Here is a 25,611-nt window from a genome sequence, read left to right as displayed (position 1 = left end):
TGAGTAAGTTCGCATCATCCCTTTACCCCGTCTCCCCCAATCTTAACTCCTTCCTCCCCTCAACCAGCTGTATCATTAGGTTGTCCGAGCATAACCCACACACGATCTCCTGCCACCTACAAATATCTCGAAAGATGGAATTTCTTCCTCAACGAGAACTTCTGTTCCTTATCCCTGTATCATCGCAAGGTGGAATTAATCCACTGCTAAGCTCTGTCTAGGCAATGCATACAGTTGGAAGTCAACTCTTCCAAAATCGTAGAAGTTGAGAGATGAAGAGATCAGTTAAAAAGTGACATTATGACAGTGACCAGCTGTCCTTTGTTTTAAGGGATCATCCCCATAATCTTACATTTTGTTCCACGCCCCAGTTGTCCGGTCCTTGGGAGGCCATTTGTCCTGTGGTAGTGCAAGGCCTCAAAGGGTCGTGTGACCCGTTCAGCCAATCGGGCCAGAGTGCGCGAGTTCTGGATCTCAACATGGGTTTTTCTTGCCATTTCAGAATCTGGAGTCATGGAGTATGATAGCCTTTATATCACTCTCTGTAAATACTGGCGTCTGTGACCGCCCCACCACCACCTCCACCACCATCCCCCCCCCAGACTTCCTGGAATGCCGTCTCTCGGCCAACCCCAATTGTCTGCCCCCATGGCAAGCCCTGACCCTCCCACCCGAATACCAACCTCTGTGACTGATCCCAAACCCCCATCCCCAGCTTCCCTGAACCCCTTCCTCCCATAGACAGCCCTGACGTCCTGCCCCCAAGGCCAGCCCTGACACCCATTCCCAATGGCCAGTCCCAGTTCCTCCCCCCAATGACCAGCCCAAAATGCCCTCTTCTCTCCCGACCCCAGCAATCCCTAATGCAGAGCACGCAGCGTGTTCTTCCTTTACCACCACCGATCAGCTACCCCCCCCCAACACCCCCAGTAGGCCTATTCCTCTCAGTGCCTGGTGGGCAGTGCCAGGGTGCTAGACTGGCACTGCCAGGGTGCCAGGCTGACATGGCCCATGGGGCAACCCCTGCCCCTGATTTCCTGGGGTCCTCAATGGCCTCTGTCCCCACCACCGGGGTGATCACGCTTTGTGCCCGTTGATAGGGACAAGCTTTAATCCTTGTTGTTGGGAACCTCTTTCAGCAGTGGGGGGCGGGGAAGCATTACTGAGCGTGGAGGACACCGTCCCGGGCTTACTAATTATGTGGAAATGGCCATTTCCATATTGTAATTAGCCTCGTGCTGAATTCCAGCGTGAGGTTGATTACATTAAAAAAAAGGGCACAGGAAAGTCATGATCAGCTGGACGCCAGTTGCAACTCCCACTAAAGACACCGCCCCCTCCCCCAACCGTTGACATTTCCCAGCTCAGTGCGCTACTTGAGCAATGCAGCGGGCCAGGAAAATTGCGCCCGACATGTCCCATATTTTTCAGACAATGACAGGACACTCGTTCTTCACTGGATAAAATATGGAGAGCTTAGCTGAAATCAAACCCACTTTAAAAACAAAGATTTTAATTTTTATGTGACGGATTACATATGTTGACCTATAAGATGTAAACTTTATTGATTATATATTGAATGTTACTATGCTGCTCGTTCTTGCTGACATCTGGGGACCTGTTAATTTTCAAGACTTTTTTTAATATTTTCTTTCGTGGGATGTGGGCATTACTGCCTAGGCCAGCATTTGTCGCCCTTCCCTAATTGCCCTTGAGAAGGTGGTGATGCGTTAAAATGGGATCACATTGGAAAATTGTTTGCATTTCTGAACCAGACAAGAATCCTGTCCTTCAAGCATGGTATCTTAGTTAGCTTAATTTAGAGCGTGGAAATGGTGTGCATTTTCATTTATAATGCTCAGCTCCTGACCTCATTATCTTGCCTTGGACCAAACCTGGACAAAAGAGGACAAAAGGCGCATTGGAACATCTGCAAGCCCTGCTCCAAGTCACGCATCATCCTGATTTGGAATTATATTGTCCTTTCTGCATCACTGTGTCAAAATCCTGGATCTCCCACCCTCAGAGTACTTCTATTCCCATCCTATTCATGTATTCGTCAAGACACTATTGTATCTGCTTCCACTATGTCCTCTAGCAGAAAATTCCAGGCACCCACCAGCCTCTGTGTAAAAAACTTGCCTTGTCCATCTTCTTTAAACCTTGCCCGTCGCACCTTAAACCTATGTCCCCTAGTGTTTGACTCTTCCATCCTAGGAAAAAGCTTCTGACTGTACACTCTGTCCAGGCCCCTCATAATCTTGTAGATTTCTATTAGGTCATCCCTCAACCTCCATTATTCCAGTGAGAACAAACCAATTTTCTCCAATCTCTCCATACCAGGCAGCATCCTGGTAAATATTTTCTGTACCTTCTCCAAAACTTCTGTAGGCTACAGAGTTTCAAATCCTTCGCACATGTCCATACAGGTGTCAAAACTACATCCCTTCAGTGTCTGCAACCTGCAATGAAGTAAGTTAAATTATTGAGTATTCTTCCTTCCTAAAATGTTCCATATGAAGTTCCAAAAGGTACAAATCTCCAAGAAAAAATGTTTAACTCTTCATCTATCAATTTGTGGCTCTTAGTCCTCATCAGCTGTTCCCTCGGACATTCTATCTGATTCCGCAAAGTGAAAGTTTCCATGCCAGGAGCTGAAGAGTCTCTGGATGAGTCCTTTGATGGGTCAGCTTTCTCTTCATTCCTGATGCTCAACTTGTGAGGCCACAACACAAAAGGGGGACACAGGGAGTCATCATGTTAGAATGAGTGAAATGCAGAGCTGTTGGAAACTTGTAGTGATCAGAGGAGGTGGAGTTCAAGGCAATGGAGAGATTTCAATACAAGGATAACAATTTTAGCTTTGAGGTGTATCAGGAGCCAGTGTAAATCAACAGGCATCAGCGCTATTCAAAGATGGTTAAAATATGGGAAATCGCTTTGGAGAAGTTTGGGTGTCTGGAAAGTAAATGGTGATCAGTCTAAGCCTTGGAATAGACTAGAAATAAGAAGGAATGAGAATTCTGACAGTGGATGGACTGTGACAGACATCAGCAATTCATGGAGGTGGGCTATAGGCAGGTTTCTGATGGAGAGGATAATGAGTAGGAAGCTCAGCTCAAATCCACATCGGTTACAAGCAGACTGGGTCGTCATGAGACAGCGGTCAGAGAGAGGAATGGACTGGGTGATGAGAAAACACAAATCTGTGGCTGAGCTGAAGCCAATGGCTTTGGTCACCCTCGAGTGATTTCAAAGATAAAGGAAACAAAGAGAAACCATTTCTGACTTTATGATGGAGGGAAGATCAATGATGAAGCACTGAAGATTCCCTGGCTAAAACTGAATAGGTAAGAGCATACTATTTAAGGTGTTAATTGTGATTATTTAATTGTACAGAGCATAACCAAAACCGATTGTAACAAAAATTTAAACAAACAATTCCACAGTGGTTAGCACTGCTGCCTCACAGCGCCAGAGACCCAGGTTTGATTCCCGACTTAGGTCACTGTCGGTGTGGAGTCTCCCCATGTTTGCGTGGGTTTCCTTCAGGTGCTCCAGTTTCCTCCCACTGTCTGAAAGACGCGCTGGTTAGATGCATTGTCCACACTAAATCCTCCCTCAGTGTACCAGAACAGGCACTGGAGTGTGGCGACTAGAGGATTTTCACAGGAACTTCATTGCAGTGTTAGTAAGTCTACTGTGACAGTAATAAATAAACTTTAACTTCTTTAATATAAATTAAAGAGGGAGATGTTTATATAGATAATGGCAGATATGCTCATTATAAAATGCTGCTTACAGCAAAGTCATAAAAGTATTTCTTGGGAAAGATGCATATTTATTTGAATATAAACAAGAACAATCAAAATCTTGCACTAAGTAGTTCTCACATTAGCAAAGAGGAAATATTCCTTTAAGAATTAACTGTTATGAAATAATCTTTGTTAAAAACCGCACAAAAATGTAAAGATTTTATTTGGAAGATTGTTCATCGAGTAGAATAAATAAATGGAAATGTACACCTTAATATTTGCTCCAGTAACAGATGTGATTACACAAATATTTGCAGCTTGCATCGGCAAAATACAACAGTTAATTGCTCACCTTGTCATGGTAAGAGTTCGGAAACCACTATGTGTGATGTGATCATAAATAGGGAAAATGAACACTGGGAATTGAAATATTTTTCCCAGAACACCAGAACCTGATAGCATTCATCGCAGAACAATGATAAATCATGCATACGTTTCATTATCACGTCCATGTAAATATTATTACCCAAAGCTACTTTTAAGATGTTGTTTTACTGATCCTTAACCACATTTGAATGTTTTCTCATATTGTGCTCAAATCAATGGTGATATGTTTGTATATTTGAGTATTTCCTTTGAAACTTGAGCTGAACATGAACTCGCGATGGTCTGTCACCACAAACGTAAATGATCGCGGAGCCTGGATGTTTAGTTCTTGGAATTTTACAAACTTCTCTTTGCTGTTTTCCCAGCGGTAGATCTGGGTGAAGGAGTAGTCACTCCCGAGAATGGCGTACTGCCAGTCGTTCACTCGTAGAGGCTGGAATACCATGGCACCACGGGACGGAAAGGACTGTTTGACTACAAACCTGGAGTTCTCCCATTTCATCATTTTGGAGTCACCTATGAATCTGGTCAGGCAAATGTAGAGATCGCCACTGATGACAAAATGTTTCACTGCATACACGTCCTCCATATCTGGGATATCGGTGCGCCACACAAACTCCTTCTGGCTTTTACTCCATTGGAAGATAACAGGACGTTGGGAGCTACTTGACAGGATCAAATGTGGCTTGTTTGCTATTTCGAGGTACTCCACATCGGTGTCCCTGAACCAGGAATGCAGGCTCTGATGGGAATAGAATCCATTGCCATTCCATTTGTACACAGTGGTCGATCCAGCCTTGGATGTGTCTGCAATTACAAAGTACCGCTCGCCTTCTATTTCAAATGTCTCAATGTCATTGGGTTTTCTGATCTTAAAGTTGTCCACATCTTGCATCTTGATGAACTTGTTGGAGAAACCATCCCTTTTGTAGATGTGGGAGCCGCCAAACAGCTGGGCCACAATAACAAATAGCTGAGCATCAATGATCAGGGGCTTGCAGAACACAATCGAGCTACCTACAGCAGGAGAAGGAATGTTAGTTATTAATGTGCAGAGAAAACAGAACCTGACGTTGTTTATCATGGTTATGGACATTATCTTTTGTCAGGTCCAAAGTTGGAATAAGATTACTGGAGTAGGGTTCTAGGGTGAGGGAGCTGGGATTTGGGGGGGGTGGGGGAGTGCTTGAGGGAAAACATTTTAATAATTATATTAACACCTTTAAAAGCAGTAAAATTTCCCAAGGCTGTTAAAATGAAATTTAGTGCCAAGCCACATTAGGAGATTTTGGGACAGATGACCAAAAGCTTGATCAAACAGGCAGGCTTTAAGAGCATCTGAAGAGTAAAGGAGAAGGAAGGAGGAGCTTTTAAAATTTAGGTCATGACCCCTAATTGTGAAGAAATGAAAAACAGAAATGGGCGAGAGGGCAAAGCTGGTGATCTCAGACCCTCAGGGCTAAAAACTGGCCTGGTTGCAACAACAACTTGTATTGATATATCCCTCTTCTAGTGTAATAAAATATAAGAACATAAGAACATAAGAAATAGGAGCAGGAGTAGGCCATCCAGCCCTTCGAGCCTGCCCCGCCATTCAATAAGATCATGGCTGATCTGTCGTGGCTCAGTTCCACTTTCCCGCCCTCTTTATCAATATGGAGCATTATAATGCAAATGTAGAGTACTATAACACAAAGCTTGAACTGCCTAAACAAATATTGAGGCAGTTAACCAAACGTTTTGTCAAAAAGATGGATGTTGAAGAATGTCTCAAAGGAAGAACAGAGGCAGAGATGTTTAGGAGGAGAATTCCAAAACTTGGGGCCCAGGCAGGTGTAGTCACAGCCACCAACAGTGGAACAATTAAAACTGGGGATACTTAGGAGCCCAGAGTTAGATGAACGCAAGTATGTTAGAGGGCACAGAGGAGATAGAAAGGTGTGAGGCCGCGGCAGGATTCAAAAACAAGGATGAGAATTTTAAAATGGACGTTTTAGTTAATGGCAGCTTTGGTTAATGGAAGAGCACAGAGGTAATGGGTGAAAGAGATTAAATGAGTAAGAAGTTTATACATTTCCTTGCGCATGAATCAAGATAATTTAACATGCTAGTACCGCAAGCAATTAAGAAGGCAAATCGCATGTCAACTTTTGTTACAAACATATTAATGTGTAAGAGTAAAGCAATATCAGTGCAATTATACAGGGCATTGGCAACGTCACACACCTGGAGTACTGCGTGTAAATTTGGTCTTCTCATTTATGGAAGGAGATACTGGTGCTTGCCCTAAAAAGAGTGCAACAGAAGTTCCCTAGACTTGTTCCTTGGATGAGAGATTGCCTTATATGGAGAATGGTAGATTAGACCTCTATTCCCTGAAGATAAGAAGAGTGAGAGGTGATCTCTGTAAAATGTAAAATCTTTCTGGCATTTGACAGGATAGAAGCTGAGAAAATGTTTCTGTTGCCAGGGGAAATCGAGAACTTTGACCATTGAGGATTAAGTTGAGAAAAAAAGAGGAGATTTACAGGGATCTTGTCAAGATCAGAAAATTGCAGCTATGAGGAAAGATTGGATAGGCTGGGGTTGTTCTCTTTGGAACAGAGGACGCTGAGGGGAAATTTGATTGAGATGTACAAATTTGTACAGGGCCTGAATAAAGTGGATGGGAATGGGCCTAATTACTTCAGCAGAGAGGTCAGTGACTAGGAGGCATTGGTTTAATATGGTTACTAGAAGAATTACAGGGAGATGAGGAAAATATTTTTCACCCAAAGAGTTGTAGGGGTCTGTAACTCACTATTGAAGAAATAGTTGAGGCAGAACCTCAACCTATTTAAAGGTATCTTGATATGGGCCAAAAATGCCGTCACCTGCAGAGCTATGGACCACATGCTGGAAATTAGGATTAGGCAGGCTGGCTTATTTTTCAGCAGTATGATGGGCCAAGTGGCCTCTTTCTGTGCTGTAAACATTCTATGAATCCAATTTCTTTACTCAAAGGATTATGAATCTTTGGAATTCTCTACCCTGGAGAGCAGTGACAACATTCAAGACAGAGGGTGGTAGATTTTTTGCTACTAAGGGAATTAAGGGACATGCAGCTAGTGAAGGAAGGTAAAGTTCAAGTAGCAATTTGGCCAGGACCTTACTGAATGGCAGAGTTATCTCCAAGGGCAAAATTACCTACTCCATCTCCTATTTCTTATATTCTTATGTTTTGGATGGTCACAAGTTTACAGAAGGTGGGAGGCCTGCTAGGAGTTTTAGAATAGACAGTCTGGAAGTAATTTAGGTATGAATGAGATTTTCAGCACCAAATGAGCTGGCAGGAACAGATTGAGTCAGACGATGGTAAGGAGCCGGAAATAAGCAGTCTTGGTGATGGCATGGATATGCAGTCGGAAGCTCGGAATTGCATGACACCAAGCTTGCAACTATTGCTTGGGAGAGGAATAGAGTCAATTACTCAAAATGGAGTTTGCCACGTGGATCAAAGACAACATGTTAACATGTTGTCACTTAACATAGGCACCTGCAAGTGGTCAGCAGTTTATTGGGAAAAAAGTTGAGGGAACCCAGACAACTCATTTCAATGTCAACACCGATTATTGTTTCAGGGAACTGACTATCCATACCAATAATGTTGTCATAGTTTCTGAAAACCATCTCCACATGATCCCATTCAAAAAAGCTGCATTTCCCCATGATAGGCTGAGCGATAACAACGTTGGCATCATTCATGAAGGTGAAGGCTTCGATTGATAGGGACTGAAACTGTAAAGATTGATCAAGGACAAATTCTGAAAGATGGAAAAGAGAAAGGAAATTGAATTAATAAAGCTGTGATTTAGATCTTCCCATTGTAATCTTGATAAAGAGATTTGCATCACCTGTAGTTATGCAGTCGAATTCTTTCAGTGAGAGATTGTTAATTTTATCATTCTGATACTCCACTGGACTGGCACAGTCAATCTGATCAACTGTAGCATTTGTGCTGCTTAACCATTCCACCAGCCATTTCAGTTTGCAATCACAATGAAAAGAATTCCCTCTAAGATCTCTGCAAAGAAACATAATTCCAACTGAAAAATTATCTTTGGTGATTCACAGCTGATGGAGGAACATCATTTTTCCTGTCCTTGGAATAGGGCAACTCAAAAATTCAAGACTTAGAATTTCAGAGCTGCAGTGTCACAGAATCCCTACAGTACAGAAGAAGACCTTTCAGCCCATCAAGACAGCACCTAACAACAATTCCACCCAGGTCCTATCCCTATTATCTCGGGTATTTACCCTGCTAATCCCTTTGACACCAAGGGGTAATTTAGCATGGCCAATGAACCTCATCCACACATCTTTCGAGTGTGGGAGGAAACCGGAGCACCCGGACGAAACCCGCAGAGACACGAGGAGAATGTGCAAACTCCACTCAGACAGTCACCAGAGGCACTGAACCCTGGTCCCTGGTGCTGTGAGGCAACAGTGCTAACCACTGTGTCACAGTGCCGCCTTTGTATCTCTGCATGCCAATTTTTTTTAAAAAACGTAACCCACTTTTCTAAGCTTTTTGACCGTTAACTTGCGACATCCATTAAAAATATTGGAAAGTCAAAAAAGCAATTCCAAAGTATCTTTTTCATGTCATGTTTAACCTATTGAACCATTTCTTTTTTTTTGAATGAGCATTAGCAGTAATTAAGTTTTTGTGAAGGGATACTGTGACACTTCTCCCAATCTCCAACAGGAGATTGGCACAGACACAGAAAATGGCATAAATGGATACTTATTCAATTCCTGCCTGATTTTTTACTAATCATGCATTGAACATACAGTGGTAGATTGGTAAAACTTCATGAATATTCCACTGTCTAATGAGGCTTTGTGCTGGGGCTGTATGCTCATTGCATTTACTATGTCATTTTTATTCACACACCGCATCTCGATCTTTTATATTTTAGAGTCAGATTTCTCTAAAACATAAATGAAAATAGAAAGTGCTGTATAAACTCAACAGGTCTGGCAACTTCTGTGAAGAGAGAAACAGAGTTAATGTTTCAAGTCTATACGACTCTTCTACAAAACTGAAAAGGGATAGAAATGTGAAGGATTATATCCTTGGAGAAGGGGATGGGGCAAAATGGAAAGTCAGTGATAGGTCGGAGTTAAAGAGAGATTGACAGAGATGTCATGGACATGAGACAAGGAGGTTGTTAAATGGTGCTTTTAGGGATTGAAGGGGGCTAATAGTGGCAAAGATGTGAGAGCAGAATGTGTTAATAGGAGAACAGAGTTAAGAGGAAATGAGTGCTCAGTGGAAACAAAACTTAAACATATCTATAACATGTCTAGAACTCCACAATGGTTCTCCTGATCTTTAATTACAATCTTTGGTGCAAAACTATCAGAGTTCCAGTGAGATAGTATTAATCATTTGCCGCCCTGTTTTCAGTCCCAGAATACTGCCCGCCTCTTAAAATGCTGAAAACTCACAATTTCATGGATTTATTTGCAATACCAGCTTTCACATGGGAAGCAGGGCAGTGAAAATTGACCATTGAGATGGTTACAGTACAGGTAACGGTGAATTGGCAGTTGGTTTTACACAATGGAACAGAACATCAGCTAGGGTATAACATGGACAGACAATTGGAAAAGCCATTTTGTGCTACCCTCATCCCCAACACCCACCATTGTATCAGAAATTCTAAGACATCATCTAGCCTTTTAAAGTATGACGGTGTATTAATTAACATAAATGCTTGCCACGCCATTAGATCAGCAGCACAAGATTATAATTACAGATCATTCTTACACATTGGTCAAGGCATCCAGCCCTTTGAATACATCCTTTGGAAGTGTCTTAAGGTTGTTATTTGCCAAGCTTCTGTCAAAACAAAAAATGGAGAAATTATGTTACTTTAACAACATACACAGTGATAAGCTGTGGTGTATTATCTGACAAGTTCGAGACTGGTCAACAGCTAGGATCCCAATTTTATATACATGACAAAGGAGCCAACTTCAAAACACCCTCATATACGAGCTGATCCTTTTTTTTAAATTTTTTACTCTATCCTCAAAGTTACAAAGTCAATACTCAGACCGGACTGGGTCAACTCAAATCCATTCCTTGATAGCTTCAAAAACTAATTTCAAAATCCAACCAATTCATGGTTCCCACAGGAGAATACACAAGAAACAGAATCAGAACTAGGCCACCAGGTCCTACAAGCCTGCCCTGCCATTCAATATGACCTTGGCTGATCTATGCTGGCCTCAGCTCGTTTTCTGTGCCATTTCCCCCTAGCCCTCTATTCCTGATCTATCAAATATTGATCCATCTGCACTCTAAATACTTCTAATGATCCATACAAGAGAGACAAATGAGATCCAAGCTGACAAGATAAGGCATTGCACCCCATCTTAGGCTTGACCTAACGCTTGATCTTGGCCAAAAGACCGAGAAGCCAACCTGCTCCAAATGAAGATGCATTGACCAGATTTTAATCCGTGGTCACTTTGGTTTCAATCCTACTGCCCTACTTATCTGTTAACCACATCATTGTATGGATATGAATTTCATGGATGCAAATCAAGAGACACTCGATTTTAAAATACAGGTAACATAATAAATATATTGTACTTAATTGTAAATATTACTTCTGACATACTTATAACTTTAATGTAGGAAGAAGCAGAGAATGCCCCCAGACCTATCCTGGTGGAGGATGGCGGTGCAGAGGGATTGGACATCCACAGCGAAGAGGAAGTCATTACAGCCAGATAACTGGGAATTGTCGATGTGACGTAGGACACACCTTAATCTCTAAGGTAGGGAGATGTTCGGCACAACTTTGTGGGCCGAAGGGCCTGTATTGTGCTGTAGGTTTTCTATGTTTCTATGACAGCAAAAGAATCATGAATATAGGTGGGAAGCGACTAGACAAGTGGAGACAGGATGGAGCCAACATAAGAAGGAATTAACTCAGTGGGGCAGCAACAGACTGACACGATGGGTCTACCTAGACTGTCCTGTTTGTGGATTTTGGGAAGGAGGTACAAGCAGACTGTGCAGGATTATGGGATTGTGTGGTGTAGGGGAGATCACTAGACATGGTGGAATCAGTGACAATCCTGAAAATAATGATTTGATGCTCAGTGGTAGGGTCATGGTCTGGGGGAGGTAAGAAGAAGTGTCTGAGAATTGGCGTTCAGCTTCTGCAGGTTTCCCTCTCCCATGCACCCACTCTTCCCGCACGTGGTTGACAGGGCACGCAACTGTGTTCTACACATTTCCTGCAACCTTGCCCTTACACCGTCCTCTCCCTCCAAGAACAGAGATAGGATCCCCAATAGAGAAAATGCTGGAAAATCTCAGCAGGTCTGGGAGCATCTGTAAGGAGAGAATAGAGTTGATGTTTCGAGTCCAGATGACCCAAGGGTTGTCTGGACTTGAAACATCAACTCTTTTCTCTCCTTACAGATGTGGCCAAACCTGCTGAGATTTTCCAGCATTTTCTCTTTTAGTTTCAGATTCCAGCGCCTAAGGCTAGGGTTCCCCTTGTCCTCACTAGCCACCCCACCATCCTTCACATACTCCACCATTTCCACCAACTCCAGAATGATGCCACAACAAAATACATCTTCTCCTCACTCCCTCTGTTAGTATTCTGCAGGGACTGCTTCCTCTGTGACACCCTGATCCACTCCTCTATCATGCCCAACTTCCAATCCAACACATTTCCCCCTCTTCTTAGCTCTGAAGAAGAGTCACATGGATGAGAAACATGGGGGGGGGGGCGTGGTGTGGAATTCTTCTCCTGACCAACCCTCCCCTCCCCTCCCCCTGCCAAGCCCTTTCCACCATCTACAAAGCACAAGTCAAAGGTGTGATGAAAATTCTTCGCTTGCCTGGAAAAGTGCAACTCCAACAACACTCAAGAAGCTCAACACCATCCAGGACAAGTAGCCTGCTCAATTGCTATCCTCTCCACAAACATTCAATCCCTCCATCACTGATGAACAGTGGCAGCGGTGTGTACTATCTACAAGATGCATAGCAGGAACTCACCAAAGTTCCTTTGGCAGCACCTTCCAAACCCAGGTCCGCTGCCATCTAGAAGGACAAAAGCAGCAGATACCTGGGAACGCCACCGCCTGGAGGTTTCCTTATAAAGTCACCATTCCTTACTTGGAAATATATCACCTTTTTGTCACTGTTGCTGGGTCAAAATCCTGAAACTCCCTCCCTAACAGCACTGCAGTGATTCAAGATGGCAGCTTACCACCATCTTCTGAAAAGCAACTAGGGATGGGCAATAAGTGTTGGCCTGACCAGCTATGTCCATATCCCATGAGTAAATTTTCATGTCCATCAAGACTCAAAAAGCTCAACACCATCCAGGACAAAGCAGCCCACTTACTTGGCAACTCATCCACGAACTCCAACATCCTCCACCACCATTCACAGTGGCAGCAGCATCTACCATCTACAAGATGCACTGCAGTAATTCACTGAGGCTCCTTCAACAGCACCTTCCTAAACTATGACCTGTACCATTAAGAAGGTCAAGGGCAGCAAATGCATGGGAACATCACCAATTGGAAGTCCCCGTCCAAGCCATACGCCACACTGACTTGTACATATATCGCCGTTCCTTCATTGTTGCTGGGTCAAAATCTTGGAACTTCCTCCCTAAAAGCACAGTGGATGTACCTGCACTACATCAACTGCAGGTCAATATCACCACCTCATTCTGGATTGGGCAATCAGAATTCTGGCCCAGCCAGCAATACCACATCAGGTGAAAGAATAAAAGTAGAAAAACAAGGGAATTGTCCCAGTGCTTTCACCACCATTCATCCCTCAAACAACATCATTAAAAAAAAATTAATTGTTTGTTGACCTTGCTATGTTCAAATTCAATTCCATAATTCCTTACAGCATTGACCACAGTTTCAATTAAAAGTACATTATTGGCTGCAAAGCACTTTGCCACATCTGAATTTGTGCATTGTGCTGAGTACATATAAGCTGTTCCTTTCATTAGCATTGAATTCTTCCTTCCTGCTGCTTACGCTACTCCATTTAGACCATAGGGCAGGTTCATTAACTGGCTGTTTGCTTATGAAAATCAATCACTGGAGAAGTCTCCATACCAAGCTAGAAATAAAGAACGCTGATCAATACAGACAGCACTGTACCTTTCAGTAACGTCCAAGAGTGTTTCACGTTACTTTGAAATACAGTCACTGTTGTCATATCGGCAAGTGAGGCACCCATTTTCTACACAGCAAAGCCCCACAAATATGACTTCCACTCTGGTAAAAGGTCAGCAATCTAGAAAATTAACTCTGTTTCTCACTCCATAGATGCTGCCTGACTTGCATTCTTTTTTTTAGTTCAGATTTCGAGCATCTAAATTTGTATTTTTATTGGGCAACCTTGATGTAAGACCCAAGGTACAAAATGTAAAGTACTACCAAGGTTGAAAAAAATTGGACAGAAAGCAAGTTGAATTTAATAGTTACAATTGGATGACTTCAAGATTGTTGTTTTTAATTTATTGGAGAATGAGAAGACTCAGAGTACTAAATGATTGAAGCAAATATAGTTGCTTTTATGTAGTATTTTAAATTCATCTCGTGTTAATATCACACATCTAGGATGGAGTTTTCCCGTCCCACCCACCACAAAAATCTCAGCAGGTGGGACAGGAGCATGTAGAGGTCTGTTGACCTCAGACAGGATTTTCCGGTCATGGGACAAGCGTGGCCGGAAAATTCTGCTCCAAAGGTTGAATGACCGCAGACAGCTTTTAATTCCAATTATCTCAGAGTGGTGCTCACCAATTTGCAAAGTATACAAGCATCTCGATAGTTTAGTGAGCACGTTTTTCAACTTGCTTATGTGCCATGCTAAATCAAGATATATTCATTGGACGTTGTTGGATAATTAAAGTGCCAGGTTTCTTAATGTGTGCCATCTTCTTCCACGTCAGGTTCTATCTCCTGTTTTATGAAATTTCGAATGCTAAAGAGGTCAAGCCCTTCCCACACATTCACTTCTTCAGCCACAAGACAAAGTTATGTTACTCTATCACAAACCCACATCCTCTCCTTTGCTTTATTGCCACGCCTTTACTTGCTTTTTGATTCACCTCCAGCCCCATCATATGCCAAAAACACAGCTTGTCCTCATGTAGTTACTTTCCACGAAATTTTCCATGCAACCCATAAAGGATTTAAGTTCTTTTGTTTCATGACATCTTTGTAATTTAACTTCCCCCGTCCTCCAACCTATCCCTGATCTTTTCTTTTTTCTCCATCTGACCTTTTTCCAACAGCACAAAACCCATCACAGTTCTGCCTCTTTTCAGTTCCAAAGGAGCAATGGACCCAAAACATGAACTCCATTTCTCTCTCCACAGACGCTGCCAGACTCACTAAGTTTTTCCAGCATTCTGTTTTTATTTCAGATCGCCATCATACACAATATTTCGCTTTTATCAACCCTTAAAGGACTGTGTGTTGAGCCAGATTTCCCATCCTCTTCACTCATCAGGTTGCTACTTGCTACTTGTGCATCTTCTGATCAGTCAAGCAACCTGACCTCTCAAACTGAGACAAAATCAGACCCAATCTATCAATGGCACACTGGAATAGCAATGTCTGTCACTGCCTTCCGATTGCAGAACCAGCTTCATAATTCTCTTCCCCCAACCTACACTCTCACTGTATTGAAATGAAAACACATGTCTATTTCCACAACCTACCAACATCCTGGGAGTTATCATTGACTAGAAACTAAGCTGGAATAACCAAGTCGATATTATGACCACAAGAACGGGTCAAAGGCTAGGAATCGTGAGGCAAGTAACTCACCTCTTGACTCCCCAAACCCTGTCCACCATCTACAAGTGAGGCCTGTGAGGAATACTCTCCACTTGTCAGGATGAGTGCAGCTCCAAAAATACTCAGGAAGCTCCTAACAATCCAGAACAAAACAGCCTGTTTGACTGGATCCCCATCCACAAACATTCACTCCCTCCACCACTTAACCCTCAACTCAGAACCACTTAATTCGGAAAGTTATCTCCGATTGCAATGGGATCTTGATCAATTGGGCCAGTGGGCTGACAAATAGCAGATGGAGTTTAATTTAGACAAATGCAAGGGATGCATTTTGGTAAATCGAACCAGGGCAGGACTTACTCTCCCCAAAGATGTGCTTTTAGGCTGATTGGAGGTAATAAATTGTCCCTAAATTAGTTTCCTTCAATGTGGAATGCCATAATCATAGATAAGGGTCATGGGTGGAGGGGGGACTGGTAATGTTAAAATGGCGGTGCGGGCTCGTTGGACCGAAGAGCCTGTTTCCCGGGCTGTTTTTGTTCTTTGTTCTAACACCCTACATGGTAGGGTGTTGGGGAGAGTTAGAGAACAAAGAGATCTAGGAGTACATGTTCCTAGTTCCTTGAAAGTGGAGTCACAGGTGGACAGAGTGGTGAAGAAGGCAGTCAGTATGCTTGGTTTCATTGGTCAGAACATTGAAGCTGTACAAGACATTGGTAAGGCCACACAATTCTGGTGACCCTATTATAGAAAGGATGTTATTAAACTAGAAAGAGTGCAGAAAAGATTTACTAGGATCCTAGGACTTGATGGTTTGAGTTATAAAGGAGAGGCTGGATAGACTGGGACTATTTTCTCTGGAACATAGGAGGCTGAGGGGTGACCTTATTGAGGTCTATAAAATAATGAGGGGCATAGATCAGCTAGATAGTCAATATCTTTTCCCAAAGGTAAGGCAGTCTAAAACTAGAGGACATAGGATTAAGGTGAGAGGGGGAGATACAGAAGTGTCCAGAGGGGCAATTTTTTCACACAGAGGGTGGTGAGTGTTTGAACAAGCTGCCAGAGGTAGTAGTAGAAGCAGGTACAATTTTGTCTTTTAAAAAGCATTTAGATAGTTACATGGATAAGATGGGTATGGGGAATATGGGCCAAATGCGGGCCATTGCATTTAGCCTAGGGGTTTTAAAAAAAAGGCAGCATGGACAAGTTGGGCCAAAGGGCCTGTTTCCATGCTATAAACGTCTATGACTCTATGATACTGACACACAGTAGCAACTGTGTGTGCCATCTACAAAATGTCCTGCAGCAACTCATCAAGGCTCCTTCGACAACATCTTACAAATCCATAACCTCTACCATCTAGAAGGACATGAACAGCGGAGAGATAGGAACACCACCACAATCCTGACTTGGAAATATATTGTCATTTCTTTACTGTCACTTGGTCAAATCTTCAAGGGCAATTAGGGATCAGCAGTAAATGCTGGCGTAGCCAGCGACACTCACAATCCATGAGGAAATGAAAAAACATGTTCCCCAGCACCTCAATAATACACAACAATCATTTACTACTGAGTCTTATCATCCAATAAATTATAAACAACAATCTTAACATCATCCAATTATAACAATTAAATTCAACTCACTTTCTATCTAATTCTTTTCAACCTTGGTAAAAGACTATTTTACATTTTGTATCTTGGTCTGACATCAAGATTGCCCGATTAAAAAAATATAGATAGCACTCAATAAGGCAGTGATCCAATTACAATTAGATGACAATTATAATCTACTTACATATAACCCTTCTAGTTTATAACGCTATTTAAAACTCTTGATTGGATTAGTGCCTTGGAATTGCTAAGAATATCCACTGCATAATGTGATGGCAGCCAACATACTGGTAAGAGAGCAAAAGCTACATGACTTGTGACTGTCCCTAAGAGGGTTCAGGAAAGCTCAGTTGCATCAAATTGCTGGTTTATTTCCTTTGACTGAGACAGAGCTCTGCTATCCCCATCGAGAAGCCTCGAGGACTGGTATTACAAAGTAACCTTGGCCTTGATTCCTGCTGTTACTCTTTTTTTCAACTCGGTTGATAAATCCAAGACAGATAGGACAGGAAGCCCAGAGATAGAGCACCACCTTCTGCACTAGGAATCTATACTTCCAACTTAAGAGATATCACTTGAAGTCAAAATGATTAATCAATGTATAAAAGATTTTTTTTTAAGTTTCTTTATTAGTGTCACAAGTAGTGACATTAACACTGCAATGAAGTACTGTGAAAATTCCCTAGTCGCCACAATCCAGCACCTGTTCGGGTATACTGAGAAAGAATTTAGCATGTCCAACGCACCTAACCCACACATCTTTGGGAGTGTGGGAGGAAACTGGGGCGCCCGAAGGAAACCCATGGTGAGAACGTGCAAACTCCACACAGACAGTGACCCAAGCTGGGAATCGAACCTGGATCCTTGGAAATGTGAGGCAGCAATGCTAACCACTGTGCCACGCTGGTAAAGAAATGCTTGATAGAGAAACGATTCTCAAGAAAACAATCAAGCCACCAAACTATCCATTTGAGAAATGTAGATTAATTTTTTAAAACAGCACAGTCCTACATTGAAATTTTCTGTGCAGATCATCTCTCTACCATCCCCACTCCCCAACCCTCCATTTCCATTATGATACTCAATTTTTCTCGATTTCCAATGCCACTTTGCTTTGTAAGCCCTTGAATAAAACCACCAAACTGTCAGCAGTCTTAGATCATATACCACTGACTGGAATTGTGTTTTAAGCTCTCAAAGAGAACTTTAGGACTTCTGCAGTCAAATGAAATAATGACCCAGAAATCTTGTGCATTTACCGCAGTAATTCCAATAAAACAATGGCACAAATCCCAGGGGGAATAGTCTAAGTGATGTTCATCATCATTTTGCGCATGTTTTTCACTGATGTCCAAATCAAATTATGTCAGGAAACCTGCAGAATTCCAGACTGAGCCAAGATCGGAGTTTCATGCTATTGCTCTGGGTTGAATTCCAAACCAAGGAGAGTTGAATGAGGCAAACAGGCTTTTTAATATTCACCCATGAGACACAATTGGTTATAACACAGAATCATTACAGCGCCAAAGGAGATCATTTGGCCCATCATGCACTGACTCTCCAAATAAATAACTCAAGTATGGGCAAAGCAGGGAGGACAATGTCCATAAATTACTCCAGCCAGCACAGGGATTTAACCAGCACCATTGGTGTCATAGAATCCTACAGTGCAGAAGGAGGCCATTCGGCTCATCAAGTCCACACTGACCACAATCCTATCCAGGCCCTATCCCCATAACTCTATGCATTTATCCTAGCTAGCCCCCCTGACACTAAGGAGCAATTCAGTACGGCCAATCCGCCTAACCTGCACACCTTTGGACTTCCTGCGCCATTCTGCACCACATCCTAGCCATCCAACCAACTGAACTAATCCACCTCAAGAAGCTATTTGGATATAAACACTGGAATAGAATGGATGGCTCAAATGGCCTGTTTCTGCACTATAACTTCTATAGATCCACATAACATTTAAATAACTTAGTTAACATTTTACATTGTAGTCAGCATTAAGTTTCTATAATATATCCTGCAGCACTACAGCTTATACAATAACCTGCATATTATAGAATCATCACAGAACTGAAGGAGGCCATTCAGTGCCAGCTGTCCATAGAGAAGACAAATCAGTCCCATCTCTCCCCCCCGCCCCTCCCCCCCCCCCCCCCCCCCCCCACTGCCACTGTAACCCTGTAGGTTTATTTTCCTCAAGTGCCCATCCAATTTCCTTTTGAAATCATTCATCTATCCTGTAATGACTTCAATCAGGCCATTGAGGTTGGCCTACTGGATTATGAACTCCCTGATTAAGAAGTCAATTGATGGGCCAATCAGGGAGTCTGTTCTTTGTATTTAATTGGGTGTGTCAGTTCCTCTGACACTCCCGGAGGTAGACTGCTCACTGCGAGCACTCTGTGTACTGCTGTTGGAATTGTAAATAAAGGGGGTTTTGGTGAAGGGACTTCTTCTTCCGAAGACTTATTGTATATCCCACATCTTGCAGACATTAAAAAGGCATGTGCTAGATAAAAGGTTGCAAAGAACTGAAACATAATAACATTGAAGGTGAAGCAAAAGGGGAAATTAGAAATACCAAGAGCACGTATGAGAGTAGAAGGGTTTAGGTAATAAACAACAGGCATGATCAAAGAGGAGGTGGAACTAATTAGATCAGATGATATCAAACACATTGATTTCAGCACAACACAATAATATTATTGACATTCATTACAGTTTTAGAATTGTTCACTAATTTTCCTCAAGAGCATTTGTAATTAAGGTATAAGGGTCATATGCTATGTCAAATGCATAGGTTACATGGAGTGAGAAAGGTTATACTTACAAGTGAATTAGAGACTTGAGTCCTCGAAAAGCATACCTGGAGATGGACTGGATTTTGTTGTTTTCTACAAACCTAGGGGGAAGATTAGCATTTCAGTGCTCTCATATCAATCATACTCAATTATTCCGAAACACAAACACGTCCAGATTTGTCATCTACTCACAGATACTCGAGTTGAGAAAGACCAAGGAAGGCATCATCCCCAACAGTGTCAAAAGAGTTTGAAGTGAACAAGCTGTTAGAGAAGTAACAATCAGAACAAGAATATTTTTTATTTTCAGAAAATATCTGACATTATGATTGATACTGACAAAATTTCTGCAATTCTCAATCACACACTGTAAGATGGGTGTATTTTGCTAGTTGACCCTATCTGTTGGGAGGGAGGGGTGTAGTGGAGTAAGATGCAATTAGCAACTTGCATAGAAACATAGAAACTTGAAGCAGAATGAGGCCATTCGGCCCTTCAAGCCTGCACCAACAACAATCCCACCTCGGTCTTAAACCCATAATCCCACATATTTACCTTGCAAATCCTCCTGACACTAAGTTATTTATCGTGACCACTCAACCTTTGGACTGTGGGAGGAAACCTGAGCACCCGGGGGAAACCCACGCAGAGAACGTGCAAACTCCACATAGTCAGTGACCCAGGCCAGGAATAAAACCCAGGTCCCTGAAAAGCTGTGAGCAGCAGTGCTAACCATTGTGCCACCGTGCCAATGGTTAGCACTGCATTCATAAATTTCCTTCAGAAGTGATGGCAGCCTGATATGAACTTGCAAATGGTAACCAAAAGAGAAAATGCTGGAAAATCTCAGCAGGTCTGGCAGCATCTTTAAGGAGAGAAAAGAGTTGACATTTTGAGTCCAGATGACCCTTTGTCAAAGCTGGTAACCTGTTTGTAATTATGTACAGGGTAATTGCTCCCTCCAACTCACCACAACCACCCCACCAGCCCCCCATGCCCCCCCATCCCTCCCCACATTGCCCTCAAATGCATTTCTATTAACGTACACTATTAAAAAAGGCATAGTTAATCGAAAATGAGATCAAGGAGGTTACGCTCAAACATTTACTGTATACTAAAACACACTTTCATTCTTCAGCAGGAGTGCTGTGTTCAATTCTTGGCATCTTACTTTAGGCAGGAAGTCAAGGCCTCACAGACGGGACAGAAGAGATTTAGCAGAGTGGTACCAGGAATGAGGGATTTCAGTTATGTGGAGAGTCTAATGAATCAGGGACTGTTCTTCTTGCAGCTGGAGGTGTTAAAAATCAACAGTTTTGATACAGCAAATGAGGAGTAACTACTTCCAATGGCTAAAGGGCCTGTAATCAGAGGACAGAGATTCAAAGCGATTGACAAAATAACCAAAGGCAGTGTGAGAAACCTTTTTTTTCACCCAGTGAGTAATGTCCTGGAATGCACTGCCTGAAAGGAAGGTGGAAGCAAATTCAAAAGCAACTTCCAAAAGAAAAATGATTGAATGCTTGAAGGTAAAAGCAAATGATAATGGTGTTAGCAAATAAGGGCAATTGCTGATCACCCACTATCCCTGTGCCCACTGACCTACATAGTATCCAAGTTGATAATGCCTTGGTTTTAAAATTCTCTACCTTCTTTTCAAATCCTTCCTCTCTCTGACATCTTCTCCAACCTTATACCCCTTTGAGACAGCTGCATTCATCTCATTCTGGCCTCCTGTGCGTTCCACAATTTGAATTGCTACATCACAGTCTGTGCGGAGTCTGCATGTTCTCCCAGTGGGCTTCCTCCAGGTGCTCCGGTTTCCTCTCACAGTCCAAAAAACATGCTGGTTAGATGCATCGGCCATGCTAAATTCTCCCTCAGTGTACCCGAACAGGTACCAGAGTATGGCGACTAGGGGATTTTCACGGTAACTTCATTGCAGTGTTAATGTAAGCCTACTGGTGACACCCATAAATAAAACTTCAAACCATTGGTGGCCACAGGCCTTCACTCTTGAATTCCCTCCCTAAACTACTTACCTCTCTACCTCACTTTCCCCCTTCAACACATTCCTTAAAACTTGCTTCTTCGACGAGGCTTTTGTCCAGCTCCTTATGTAGCTAGGAGTTGTATTTTGTTTTATCGGGCCTTGGTGAAGAACCTTAGGATGTTTTATTATGTTAAAAGTGCTACATGAATAAAAGCATTTGCAGTTATTGCTGTTGTGTAGTGTTGTGTAGCAGTGTTAACCTTGGCTTAAGTTCCCGTCCAGGGACTTGAACACAAAAGTCTAGGCTGACACTGCAGTTCAGTACTGAAAGAATACTGACAGAACTTTGGATTGGAGCACTTAGAATTAGAAAGCCTCAAACATTAAAGGTTTTAAATAACTTTCCTACAGAAAAGCAAACAACAGCAGATTAAACTCCCCACAAAAGCTAATGCTATGCCAATTAAAAAGCAGATCACTTTATATCTAATTAAGAATGGCATTGAGAGGCATGAGTTGCTCCTAATCGAATGCCCTATGGTTCTGTCCTCTGGGTCTATAAATACATTGTCTAATTGCCTCAAATAATAGTTCAAAATAAATCAGACTGGAAGATCCAAAGTTAATACACAGCAAATTTGAAAAGATTATTAATGATTAATGATGTAAAGAAACTGAGGCACAGCTGAGGCCTACAAAGGTATGTTGGAATTTGGACTCTCTGGCCCAGAATTTCACTCCCCGGTTGTGCGCATGGAGATGGGAGAATTCCAGGCCCTGCCCACCCAATTTAAAAATGATGGCCCGCAGTTTCAATTATATTTTGGGAGGTGCTGTAGTGTGGAGTAGAAGTCTGGCCCGCCACCTCCCAAACAAGCGTGGAGGCTGCTGGGTGCAGGAGCGGGCTGTGGGGAAGGCCTGCCTTTGTGCTCCAGCCCTTTATAGAATTCAATAAAAAAAATGATTGAAACAAAAATAAAAGCCCTACAGTCCTCACCCCTCACCCCAGGTCCAATGCATGCCATTAATCCTATAATGATAACCCTTAGGCTTATGTCAACAGCCAAACATAATTTTTAAAAATGCCAGATGGTTTTTAAGATTTAAATCCCAGAAGAGTAAAATCCAGTCACAGCTTTGACAGTTGCTTGACAGTGTTGACAGTTCCAATGAGTATATGCAGTTTTTAACGCACAATCATGTTACTTTTAACAATCCCTTGATCTACTAAAATGTGTCTTACCTATTCCAAAGGGTGGCTTACCTCTCCCACAATTCTCCTGGACCATATCACCGTGGTACTTTCCTTCTCCAAAGGGCTATCCAAATGAAACCGTCAAGTTCAGACCTTCTCTTACTTGGTCTAATTTGCACGTGCCAAAATTCACGCTCTTGGCCTATCAAAATGCCACTTCAGCGGAGGCAGCTAATGATTTAAGTTGCCAGCAACCTCCGTAAAACACACACAGGCAAATCCCAGCCCTACTCCATTTTTGCCCCCACAAAAACAGCAAATGTTGTACTTGGGGGCAGGACCTAAGATGTTGTGACACTTCCATTATTTTTGCCATGACAGAGAGCCTCTCTGTCATGGCAAAATCTGTATTGTTGTTACAGATAGAAAGCGACAGCAAAGAAGGCTGACAGGGTAGGTGAGAGAGGGGGACTCTTTCAACCAAAAAAGAAGTGCTGAGGATTCTCATCCTGCCTCCCCAGCCCGAGAACATAATGAGTAAATCTTACAACGTGGGACTGGAGTCACATATAAGCCAGGCCCATGAGATGTGGCAGGTCCTTTTCCTGAATGTTGTCAGTAAATACATTTGAGTTTTACAAGTCAACATGTATTTGATGGACTTGAACAAATGTACCAGTTTCTAGACTTATTAACATGGAGTCAGGGGGTTAGATTTGGGTGTTATACTTTTTACCATGATGAACAGTCATCTTCTCAGCCCTCTCTACTTAAAGACTCTGTGATTTAGAATGAATAGAATAGTATAGAATCCTACAGTGCAGAAGGAGGCCATTCAGCCCATCAAGCCAGCACTGACAACATTCCCACCCAGGCCTTATCCCTGTAAACCCAGATATTTACCCTGTTAATCCCCCTGATATTGAGGGGCACCTTAGCCTGACCAATCAACCTAACCTGCGCATCTTTGGAGTATGGGAAGAAACCGGGGCACCCAGAGGAAACCCACACAGACACAGGGAGAACACAAAAACTCCACAAAGACAGTCACCCGAGGCCGGGATTGAACCTGGATCCCTGGCGCTGTGAGGCAGCAGTGCTAACTACTGTACTAATATGCCAGCCCACCGTGCCACCATGTCGCCTGGCAAAACGTTAAACCCTATGTCATATATTAGACCCCAATCCAATGTGCAGACTTTTCTTGAAGATCTTAAATGTGCTGATTTTCATTTCCAGTAAGATTTGTCCATCAATTAAAGCTAATTTGTGTAATAGCTTAATAGCTGTACTGAATGTTCTGGCAGTGACCCAGTCAGATCAGGAGATCCCCAGGGTTGCATGCTGATCTGTACCATTTTAGCTTAGTTCACAAGAAAACAAGAACACCTATGGGACAAATTTTCTGGCCCTTTCCAAAAGACCATAAGATATTGAAACAGAATTAGGCCATTTGACCCATCGCGTCTGTTCCACCATTCAATCATGGCTGATATGATTCTCATCCCCATTCTCTTGCCTTCTCCCCATAACCCTTCATCTGCTTATTAATCAAGAACCTATCTATCTCTATCTTAAAGACACTCAATGACCTGGCCTCTGCAGCCCTCTGTGGCAATGAGTTCCACAGATTCACCATCCTCTGGCTGAAGAAATTCCTCCTCATCTCAGTTTTAAAGGAGCATCCCTTCACTCTGAGGTTGTGCCCTCAAGTTCTAGTCTCTCCCAATAGTGGAAAAATCCTCTCCAAGTCCAGTCTATATGGGCCTCTCAGTATTCTGTAAGTTTCAATTAGATCCCCACCCCCCTCATCCTTCTAAACTCCATTGAGTACAGACCCAGACACCGCAACTGCTCCTCATACGACAAATCCTTTAGAAATTGTCACTGGTGGGACAAATAACCTGACTTACATTTAAAGGTTCATTGACCTTGGGCGGGAATTTCTGGTCTCAGGATGGGCACGACCGGAAAATCCTTAAGGAGTAGAAAAAGTAATGAGGATCTCTGCTGCTGATGGTTGTACAATAATTCACATTGGGCATTTATTCATGTGTGCAGTCAATGAGAACATGGTCACACACAGAGGTGGGAGGATCTCCTTTGAAAGTAGCACAGCAGGAGCCACAGCCACTGACCTCGCTTGCAGTGGGATTCTCCTGTCCCGTTGCAGTGAGCAGAGATTTGGCTGAGTGCCAAATTCTCCATGTGCGCTGGTAGTGGCGGCAGAGTATGAACGACTGGAGAATTCCAGTCCAGTTTTCTCAACAGACCCGATGAACACCCACTTAGTAAGCTGCTAGATGACCATGGAAGGAAAAAAAAAACAGAAAGTCAAAAGAAGCTTCTTAAAGAAATGGGGCAAGGAGCAACATTACTGAAGTAGGGAAAGGGTTAATGAATTTAATGCATTTTGTATCGAGCATATATCACTAACATAACCTTTCCTCATGGCTGATCTCCTTAAGCTTATACCGCTCCTGGTATCAATATAAATTATTTATTCATGTTTTCCTTACTTGTTCATGTCTTTCATTCTTTAATTTTCATTTCCATAAAGACAGATAGTCAAATGTGAATGTTATTTTGCAAACATTGCAAACCTCATCTGTTTGTGCTAACTGAACATCGTTAAACGGCTGACTGGTAGATTGCGATAGCGGCTTCTTAACAGGAGGAATCCTGCTGGGACAGCCACGACTGCCCAAGTAACTTCAAGGAAGGAGATAAGAACATAAGAACATAAGAAATAGGAGCAGGAGTAGGCCATCGAGCCCTTCGAGCCTGCCCCGCCATTCAATAAGATCATGGCTGATCTGAAATGGATCAGTTTCACTTTCCCGCTTTCTCCCCATAACCTTTAATTCCCCTGTTTATCAGAAACCTATCTACCCGTGACTTAAATGTATTTAGCGAGGCAGCCTCCACACTTCAATGGGCAGAGAATTCCAGAGATTCACCACCCTTTGAGAGAAGAAGTTTCTCCTCAACTCTG

The 25,611-nt window shown here is 42.6% G+C and overlaps 1 protein-coding gene across 1 annotated transcript in view; it reads right to left on the bottom strand.

Moving 5' to 3' along the window:
• Positions 1-3,961: 3,961 nt before the first annotated feature.
• The window catches only part of LOC145346859 (leucine-rich glioma-inactivated protein 1-like), a 30,586-nt gene continuing 8,936 nt past the window's right edge, over positions 3,962-25,611 (bottom strand). Inside the window, exons 3-8 of the mRNA XM_080194703.1 lie at positions 19,621-19,692; positions 19,458-19,529; positions 9,958-10,029; positions 8,036-8,205; positions 7,781-7,945; positions 3,962-5,159 (exon numbers count right to left, since the gene is read on the bottom strand). Of these exons, the coding sequence (XP_080050829.1) occupies positions 4,339-5,159; positions 7,781-7,945; positions 8,036-8,205; positions 9,958-10,029; positions 19,458-19,529; positions 19,621-19,692 (1,372 nt within the window). The 3' untranslated portion in view covers positions 3,962-4,338. The remainder of the gene's footprint in view (positions 5,160-7,780; positions 7,946-8,035; positions 8,206-9,957; positions 10,030-19,457; positions 19,530-19,620; positions 19,693-25,611) is intronic.

The sequence above is a fragment of the Carcharhinus amblyrhynchos genome, chromosome 8 (genome assembly GCF_965287045.1).
Source record: "Carcharhinus amblyrhynchos chromosome 8, sCarAmb.v2.hapA, whole genome shotgun sequence".
Classification (NCBI taxonomy): domain Eukaryota; kingdom Metazoa; phylum Chordata; class Chondrichthyes; order Carcharhiniformes; family Carcharhinidae; genus Carcharhinus; species Carcharhinus amblyrhynchos.
The sequence above is the reverse complement of the archived record's forward strand: the minus strand, read 5'-3'. Positions and strand labels throughout refer to the sequence as shown.